This window comes from Anopheles aquasalis, chromosome 3 (genome assembly GCF_943734665.1).
Source record: "Anopheles aquasalis chromosome 3, idAnoAquaMG_Q_19, whole genome shotgun sequence".
NCBI lineage: Eukaryota > Metazoa > Arthropoda > Insecta > Diptera > Culicidae > Anopheles > Anopheles aquasalis.
In genome coordinates, this window is record NC_064878.1 from 13,322,501 (window position 1) to 13,332,500 (window position 10,000).

General features: G+C 48.2%; 1 protein-coding gene across 2 annotated transcripts in view; it reads right to left on the minus strand.

Annotated features, from left to right (window-relative positions):
* The window catches only part of LOC126575170 (phosphatidylinositol 4-kinase alpha), a 9,098-nt gene extending 3,871 nt beyond the window's left edge, over positions 1-5,227 (minus strand). Inside the window, exons 1-9 of one of the 2 annotated variants that reach the window (XM_050235734.1) lie at positions 5,085-5,227; positions 4,798-5,011; positions 3,935-4,708; positions 3,647-3,853; positions 2,811-2,911; positions 2,570-2,732; positions 2,018-2,504; positions 833-1,052; positions 1-747 (exon numbers count right to left, since the gene is read on the minus strand). The exon at positions 1-747 is cut by the window's left edge and continues 1,911 nt beyond it. In XM_050235734.1, coding sequence (XP_050091691.1) covers positions 1-747; positions 833-1,052; positions 2,018-2,504; positions 2,570-2,732; positions 2,811-2,911; positions 3,647-3,853; positions 3,935-4,708; positions 4,798-5,011; positions 5,085-5,174 — 3,003 coding nt within the window. In that variant the 5' untranslated portion in view covers positions 5,175-5,227. Of the gene's footprint in view, positions 748-832; positions 1,062-2,017; positions 2,505-2,569; positions 2,733-2,810; positions 2,912-3,646; positions 3,854-3,934; positions 4,709-4,797; positions 5,012-5,084 lie in introns of both variants that reach the window. The other variant, XM_050235733.1, reaches the window with a different exon arrangement.
* Positions 5,228-10,000: the final 4,773 nt, after the last annotated feature.

A 10,000-nucleotide genomic window follows, 5' to 3' on the forward strand; every position in this document is an offset into this window, starting at 1 on the left:
TGGTGTTTCTTCGTTCGGATCGAGCGTCAGCGAGAACGCTAGCAGCTGCAGCACATCCAGCATACACCAGAGCACCTTCCGGTTCCAGAGTAAATGTGGAAATTTGTCGACCAACTGCGACAGATACTGATCCGCTACCATTTGGATCTGCGATTGGATGTGGTTGAAGTACACCAGCAGCAGCATCGCCTGTGATTCCAGGACCTTCTCTCGCACGGCATCTTGCGCTAGTAGGACGCTGCGGAACTTTTCAAACACTTGATCGCCGATACAACGTACGCACTGCCACATACCGTACTTGTCCTTCAGCAGCGCATTGTCACAGAGATAGCTGATGATCGGTTCGAGGCTCGGTTCTGAAGCGTTCTCAACCCGTAGCATCTCGAGCCAGTACACGCTCAGCAGGTACGCACACTGGGCAAAGGTGAGCTTGTTGATGCAGGCGGTAATATCGGCCGGTGGATGATCGAGCAGGAGCAGTATCTGTTGCCGAAGTTCCATTAAACTGACGCTACCGGAGCGAATGGCGGAGGTGTAGTTCAGCTCGCGCATCTCCGAACGATGGGCGGTTTGGGAGATTAGCAGCGGTGATTTGGCCGCAATCTGTTGCACCCCTTGATACCAATCGGAGGGCCAAAGGCGCGAGTTGGTGAAGCCCATCACGACGCAGTACAACCAAAAGTCTTTGAATAGCTTATGGAGCCGTTGCTTTGGGTTTTTAATCGGTGGAAGTCGTCGAACAAGAACCTAGAAGCGCAAAGGAAGCGTAGAAGAGACAGACAATTAATTAGGGATAGGAACAGGAACCGAGACGTCCGTCTCAATTACTTACCGCTATCACTGGGATCAGCATTCCCAGGTTGCCAGCACTCGAGCTGGCTTTCTGCGCACCGGAAGTGCTATCCGAGGACCGCTCTGCTTCCAGCCCGATCTGGACAAACAACTCCAACAGTTTGCCGAGCAGATCCAACATCTCTAGCTCGCCCTGTATGTTGGCGGCAATGTTGGCCAACGCGTTCACCACCGCATCCGACACGTGGTGGTAGGATTTCCTGTAAACACTGTTCGGTTACAAAACACCCGCAGGCCCAGAGACAAAAGGGTGGAAGCAAGAGAGAGACAGGGAGGAAGAGACGTACGGCGAAGGACATCGGATACCATTCCGTTGTGGCGGAGGATATGGAAATGATGAAAGAGAAGCGATAGGAAAAAGAGAGAGAAAGGAGAAGGGAAAAAGGGAAGGAAAAATCCAAAAATTTTGATTTAGATGATTTGCGGACGGTTCACAGATGATCGGACAACATTTAAACACACCAAAACGACAAAAATCAAATCAAAATGATCACACAAAACGTTCTGGGCTGGATTCGCAGATTCCACGGGACACGATTTCAGGGAGGGATCAAAAACGATTAAAAAAATGTACGATTTAAGTGAAGTGAGCCACATGGGTAAAAGAAAAAATAGAAGATCGTGCACGAAACTTTTTGTTTCTCGAGGGATACAAGATAATATGGGAAGCAGAATCCTATTCTCCCATTTATCATTGAAAGTTACTATTTAAGTTTAATTAAATGCTGATTACGCTCTGTCGATAAACACGTGTGGATCCTGGTTTCAAAAATATCCAAATGGAGATAGTATACGCTCTGGTGGGTCGGAAAAATCCACAGATAAGGAATTTGGTAGGAAAGGGATTGATTTGAACTTGAACTTAAAGATGATTTCCAGGGAATAGGAAATATGCGAAGGAACGCAACTACTACAAACCAGCTCTTGTTAGTAGTTTGCACAAAAGAAACTACAAAGTTAGGCAACGTAAAATGCGATCTACAAACAACTACGACATGATTACGAAATGGAATAACGATCTTTAGCGTTTACAAAGCAAACGAAACAACACCCAAACCAAACTCAAACGAGGAATGCTAGTTAATGAACGATCGGTATGAGTTCAGAACCAATTCCACCATAGATCCTGCCACAGATTCTCGCCACCAAGCACAGGACAGTTTACCTTTGCTCCGGATTCGTGGAATAAGCGAGCGAGGCCGCCTGCACGGTGACGCGTGAAAACATTTTCATGATTTCCTCGAATACCGCCGGTTCACACTTGGAGATGATCATGCAACCGAGCTGATCGACGATCAGTACATTCTGCTCCGATGGTACCTTGCAGAAGCGTTGGATGAAAAACTGCAGTATGTTGTTGGTCGTCTTCGGCGTATCTTTCAGGGCGACCGCCACGTGACCCAGCATCACGATGATGTTTAGGGAAACGAGACTGGATTCGCTTTCTTGTTTTTCGGCTGTAAACAATCGGTTGGAAACGTTCGCTACGAGCGCTGGTACACAGTACTGGTCCAGTGCATGGGCCGCCCGCAGCGCGATGCTTAGGTTTTCGATGGCTGCATCGCGCAGCGCTTCGAACGCTTCCTGGGAGGACTTGGTAAGCCCGCGGGGTTTCGTCGCGTGATCGAAAGCCTTAAAGTCGGATCCTTGCACTGAAAGTATAGGAAGAAAGATGCTGAACGTCGAAATCGTTAATTAGAAGCATTCTAAGACTTACCAACGATCCGGAACGGTGCATTTTCCTTGTCTTTCTTCGTTTGTGCCTGTGATTGCACGTGCAGCTTCGTGAGGATCGGACTGGGATCGACGAGAAAGTCACGCAGATAGGATATCGATGTTCCGGCAATGTTTGGGAACTTTTGCGCCAACTTTCCCAAACCCTGTGAACGATGAGGTGAAAGTAAAACGATCAGTGATGATGTATGACGGTGAGAGGTCACCATCCGGCACTAGCTCACCTCCAAGCAAACCATCAGCAGTGGCATATGATCCATCACCACCTTGTGACCTAGCACCGAGTTGAGCTTCTGGTACAGACGACTGCACAGCTTATCGGCCTCTGGAAAACGAAATCAAAAGGAGTGGATTAACCTTTGGCCACGATCAAACTTCGAACCTTGCACAAGAAGTCTCCCATGTTGCGCGCTCAAAACCGATGGAAGACGAAGCAAAAAACCAGACTCAGAACACGGGCTCAAACCAGCAGCAGCAACAGCAGCAGAGGATAGCAATGGGTACAAGCCGTTTCAATCCTTAAACGCGTTGCCTTGCATGTTCATAGTGCAGTTCTGCGAAGATGAAGAGGATGCGGTGTTTGTACACTCACTGGCCCAGTGAATCGAAGACAAATGGAAAGCAAAGAATGATCGAAAACCGGATGAAAGTGAAACGAAATGAACAATGAATGGTATGGAAAACCACAAACAACGACAAACGGAAGGAATGTGGTCTGAAAGAATGGAAAAAGAACGGAAAACAGGGAACTAAAACGAAAACAAAAGAAACACCAAACCAAACACTACGAGATCGGGAACTCATCCATCATCACCTAAGCCCATCGTGAACGCTAAGCTTTCTTGCAGATGCGTTAGAAGATCGCACAAGTTGTCGACTGGAAACGACACGGAAACGATATCGGAAAAGGGGAGTGTAAACAACCAAGAAACAAACAGCCAGCCGCGTGTCCAGCGAGCTAAACACGTGTGCCTACGATTCTGTGCACCACCGACATCCATCACCGACAGGCTTCATTCCAGAGTGGAGATTCCATTGTGCTGACGGTTCGCCACGATACCTGTTTCGTCTCCTATGGCCCACACGAGCAGATCGACGCACGCCGCGTTGGCCATCACGTTAATCTTGTACTTGTTGACGACGATGTTGGATGGATCGCGCACCCGATCGATCGCATCGTGCTGCTTGTTCTGTAGCTCCGTTTGGCCAATCAGAAACAGTCGCTTCACAAACTCTTGTACATCCTTGGTGAACGGTGTCGGTAGGTCTGTCCGAGATGGGGAGGCGAAGAAAAAGAAATTTAAATAAAGGGATCTTCTGGAGAGAGAATACACGATGCCAGTCTTACCGGATTGATTTTGAAGGATCTCCCTTAACAGCGTCACCATAACCAGATTGATCGTCTCCGAGAAGCTCTTGTAACCGTACGGTTTGATCTGGTTCAGGGCATAGATATCGCCTGCCTGTTCATCTAGATGCTCCAGCGTTTCCTTCGTCAGCAGCTTCTTGGCGAGTGCGAAGATCGTCTGCAGATGGTTGATGGGAAACTGCAGCCGATCGTGCTTCTCCTGTGACTCACAAAAGCGCATGTTCGGGAACTGATTGAAGCTGGAACCATACTTTGCGAAAAAGTACGTCGTCGGATCGTACGGTACGGAGTAGAAGGAGCTGAGCTTCTTCCGGCTATTGCTGCTCGATGATTTCTCCGTCTCCGAGGTACTGTCGACCGTCAAGCTACCGGACATTGAGCGCGGTATGATCGAGCGGAACTGACTGACACCGCTGCTGCTATCCTTAGCATCGGCCAGGCAGAGTGGAGTTTCCGCCGATTTTACCACCCGAATCTCGTCCTTCGGGAACAACCGGCAGAGTAGCGGTGGTTCACCTTGCGCGTACCGACCCATCGAACGTCCAAGGCCGAGCAGAAGTGGAACGGTCGCTTTGCAGAGAATGATCGGTGGAAGTGTGTTGTTCTCCTTGCTTCCTTTGATCATACTCGTCAGGACCGTTAGCACTTCGACCTGGTTCAGGATGATCTCATCGCGATGCTCCGGACATCCGCTGGCAATGTCCGATAGTAGGCTGTTCAGGCAGAAGCTGAATTTCTCAGCCGTTGGTATTTCTGGAAAAAGTGTTACGACACCAACGGTCAGTTAACGATCCGTACAATTCCCACGGGAGACACTAGCACCCGCCTCGGGTGGAACTTACTATCGATTTTGTTCGGCTTGACGTCATCGATCCAGACGGCCTTCGGTAGCGCTTTGGCCAGCCGCAGAAGGTAGGGAATGATTTCCTTCGAATACTGATAACCACTCTCGAGGAAGTACAGTCCGAGCGCAATCACCGCATCCTGGGCCCGGGAATCAAGGCAGAACACTCCGGCGGCATTCTCCTGGGGGCAGTACTTGAACAGCGTTTGCACCTGCAGAGGAGACCCTCGGGGGGGGGGGCTCGTTAAAATCACCCTTTTTCTCACGGCGCGGATTAGAACTTACCTTTTCCCAGGGTGTCGGTTTGATCATGGCCAACACTCGGGCCAGACACTGGACGGTTTTCTGAAACGAAAATCGCTCGTTTCCGACCATGGTGAGCGATTTTCGATCCTTTTGCACAGCACAACCACCCTTTTTGCAACTTGTTTTTCCTTTTTTTTCCTTCTAGGGTTTGTTTACTTTTTTCGGATGTCACCTGGCTGAATTTTAACATCGATGTACACTTCTCGCCCACTGTTCCTGAATAATTTTGGCCATGGTCAAGCGCCGCAGCCCACCTTGATTTCCCCGCCAGTCATCAAACGATAAAAACGATAAAAACTACACTTCAACGGATTTTTAAAAAGACCAGTACTACGACTGGAACAGCGATGCTCAAACACGTGGAGAAAACTCGTAAAGAAAACTCCTAAGCTGTTACTACAGCCTCAGTACGGACTACTAGGTGCAGGCGACAGAACAGAGAAACCACCAAACTATTAAGGTGCCTATAGATTCCTTGTCCTTGTGGTTTAGAATCCCATGTTCAGATCTGATTTTATTTTAGAATTTTTGTTAGACTATCTCTGCCAAAAAAGGTTTAAAAAGATGACAGAAGAAATTATTTTTGCATGCTATACAATATTCTACTAGCAGTCATACTTAATAATAACAATTTATAGGAATGAAACTTAATTATTACCCATATTCACGTAGGACAATGTTGGGTCTCCTCTTGCACTACGCTCCTGCACACAGCACTGCAACACTCCCACTCTCGAACATAGTCCAGCATAGGTCAGTGTTCTATCTGGCTCATTAAAATTATGTAATGATGTACTACCATCATGATGCTTGTAATACGATCCCGTCGTTGCTCACCACAATTTCCACATCCATTTCCATACCTCCCCAACAAGAGTACCGGGATGCTAATTTGCTAACATCGACCACCGCACCGCTGTTTCGCGAGATGTGCAACAAGACATCCCACCAGAAGGGCGTAAAGGGTGGAAAACAACACCAACGCGAACGCACAAAAAAAAACGTACGGGATCCAGCAAATTACCCCTCTCTCATTGGAGTGTGGGCGAAGAAAAATGACCGGCAGGTGGTGGTTCATGGGACACGCTAAAAACCGAAACATGAGTCCACACAAATGAGCTCCAAAGGTCGCGGAGGAATTCGATAAAACTGCACCGCAGCAAATGCCCGCGACGGGACTTGCCCGCGGCCATGGCCAACGATTAATCATTTTCGTTACCATTTGTTACGGGCACCTGGTGTCCGTGATATCCGTCGTGGTGCAGTGTGGGTGGCCTTTTTTGCTCTCCCTGATACAAACTCCACGAAGAGCACACTTTGCACGTCGCGTAATTGAACAATTTGTATATGGATGCCACCACTAGCGTCAGGAGGTCGCAGGTAACGGGGGATAGAGCTGGTAGTATAGGAGCTGGATACATTAGACACCTTTTCGGATCGGTTAGTGGCCGGGAGTAGCAGCTGCAGTAGCGCAACGACGCGAGACCATCGCAGGTGTAGTTAATGCAGAACAAACACAACATCTTGCTCCGGGCGATCTACCCGGACGATGGATCGAAGCACCGAAAAGACCTCCTGATCCGGAATTTTGGTGGCGCAAGGGTTGGTGTAGCGTGCAACCGGGAACCGAGCCGTTTCATCGATGCACCGATGGCCAACGGACCGAAACACAGTAACAACCATCGTGCTGAGTTCTGGATTCCCTCAAAATGTTCCTGCAGCCTCCACGTGGCCCTCTCTCCCCGTCTGTGTGTCTGTTTGTAATGGACAAATATTTGGGGAACGTTACTACTGGGCCAGTGGGCCCCTACACTCCAGTAAGCTCGAGTTCTGTCCTTGGATTCCGAATTCTCTTCCGAGACAAACCCATATTTGCATGTCCTTGGTACTGTGTATGTGAGGGTGTTTGTCTGTTTGGCATGCTTATTTGATCACTTTTCGCCTATCACTCCTCTCGCTGTCCTCCTTTCTCCATCGGATTCCCGCTTGATGCCATTTTGATTGGACATCCTGCATTCTGCAACGAGACCGCACCCGTCGCTACCCATTGGTTGGGGCCGTCACGATATGATTGAATCCTGGCGACAACATTTTTGCTCCTTTGAAGCGCTGCCAAGCGGACACCCCAGCGGGCAGAATGCATCGAAGCATGCCGAGCAGCAGCATAAGGGAGTGCATGCTGGCTTCAGTGGAAAGGCGTCAGTCCATGCAACGCTCGAGACCAACGGACTGTGGATAACGAATGGAGTCGTGCTGGACCACATTCCTTTCGACCGGTAGTGCTCGGCATCCACGGCGGCTCCATGCGACAAAGGACGAGTTATGCTCGCGCGAAATATTACACGCGATACCAGCGTGCAGCTGGTTCACGGGATGTCGTGGAGTGAGATTTCTGGGAATTTCATTTTTTTCCAAGCGACAACTTCGTCTTCTGGAAGGAAAGAAATCAAATTTCTCAAAAATCCTCTCGACCACCCTTTTTCGGGGGTGGGGCTGGTGGTGTCTTGATGACATTTCATTTTCGCCCACAACGGAGACGGAGTTCGCCATCTCGGTGGCGGTTGGTTGGTCGAAACCTCATTTCTCATATCGTTCCGGCTCGATCTTGGCCGTTCCTGTGTCCGACTTGGGGGTTTGCTCCATTTTTTTGTGCTGCAACTGCTGGTTGCTGGAGGTGGTCGAGGAAAGTCCTCGAGGAAGGTGCAATAGCGAAGCAGAAAATGAAGTTAAAGGCTCGGAACTGAGGCCTTAGAGCGGGGTAAAGATGCGTTGCACAGTATAAAAGCATCCCTCTGTTCCTCTGCTGCTTCTGTCTGAGAATGGATGAAAAAGGCGCAGCATAGAATGGACTTAATTAGCTCGGTTGCGTTTTGTATTAAAGCATAATTCTGCCAGCACCACAACCACCACCACCACCATCACCGCGAATGTTTGCTGCATTCCTTCCACCGGATCCAACTGAAAGCCAAAGGAAAGTGAAGGAATAGTAAAAGGAACCAAGTGGAAGCCCGGACGATATGACGGAGCGGGAAAAAAGGGAAAAACAAATCATAAAGAATGCACCATCTGCTACCTTCCTTGGATGTTAGAGGTGGAGTGGTGGACGGGAATCTAGTGTAATATTCCTATTCAAATGTAGGTGATATTTCATCCAACTGCACAGCCACAAGAGATGTAGAAAGCAGAAAAGGGGGAGCGGAGGAAAAAAGTTAAAACATACCACATTCCGACAAAGGAAAAAACTCTGGGGACTGGCAGGGGTCATCGCCGGGAAACTTCGAGGGACTTCTTTCATTTACACGCTTTTCAGCAAAGTCCTCCCGTGTATGTGTGCCTTTGCCATGAACGATGAATGGTGTCAAACGACAGCCCTGTCTGTCCCTGCGTGGCCCGGTGGTGCACTGAGCCGAGGTCAAGGATTAGACAAGTTTTGTAATAAATTGTGCGCCGAGTGTCGTCACCGAGAGGGAAGATGCAATTTACGAAAGAAATGAGGTGCATAAGCAGATGAATGCGTTCCGGGAGGCTGAGTTTCTTGTCTTGCCCCCCCCCCCCCCCCCCCCCGTGGGAATGGGTTGTGTGTGCTCTGGTGTTTGGTTAGATTGTAACGCCACGCCACCGGTCACGCCACCAGTCTTGCCGATAAATGGATGTGGGTTTTTGTGAGGCTGCGGAATCACGCAATCATATCCTGGAGGTGTTGTTTGAGGTTGGTTGTTTTTTTTTTCTGGTGCTTCTTGATTCACAGAGCATGAGCACGGAAGGTTATTTAACAATAAATGGAATTTAATTGAGTTTTTAAATAAAAAAGCGCTCCTTGAATATTTTTTTATTTTTTATTCCTAACTTTCAGAGCTTTCCAAAATCTTTGGTTGCTGTGATTATGGGTTTCTAGTGGTTAAACAGCTGTTAATTGTTTGGCTTTATCATTTGCGGACACAACGAAAATATTAAAATCTTCTTCCTTTCGCATTGCCGGCACTTGAAGAAATAGCAGATCAATTGAATTAGTTGCTGCTAATCGGAAAGGATGAAACTTGTTTATTATGCTTCGGCATACGGCAAGAATCTTTTTCATGCATGGCCTACTTGAGTTCATTTTTTTTATCCCGATAGACTGATAACAGTGCGCTCAACAGAATAATTTTTCTTTTTCAAAGTTAAAGTCCTTTATTGCACTTTCTGCAGTAATTTCCATATTTCTTTTGTAATCCTCTCTATTATGTCACTCCCAACATTTCCTCCTCTGTCAGAGTTTCACTCAACAAAAAGAAAAGTAAAAACCCTTTCGTTCGCTAACCAACCATATCCCAGTGTAAAGCATCAATCTACAACAATAGCCCAACCTGCCAGAGAAATGTCTAGGCCGCATTCCTGCCCCGGCCTCGCCAAAAACCCAGTTGCTCCAGCGGCATCTTTTCAGTAATTGAGCCGAGGCGTGAGATTTACTCCATCCACCCCCCAGCGGTCCAAATTCAATTTTTAATTATCATCCCACCTCAAACCGTAACCTCCGCATAGCCCCCTCGGTCCGTTCCCTTATCATCTCACCTCCAAGGACCTCATCACGTAACTCTCGGCGAGATAACATTTAAAATAATTACTGCACCGGACAGGCCCGGCCAGACCGGCCAACAGAAAAAGTTTTACTGTCTCTGGCCCGAAAAATATTTCCCTTCCATTTTCTCACGAACTCCGTCTATGCAGAAGGGGTTTGGAGAGGGTGTAGTGAGGTGGAAAACGGTTGAGAAAAACAATGATTTTTTCACTTCCTTCACTTCCATTGCCGGTCCGGTGCGTAATGTCATTCGACATTCCGATTCGACTTCCAGCCAGGCCCGTCTCATCCCCTTGATGCTTTTGTGGCCTTCTTCATACTCTTCTTGTTCGGGAAA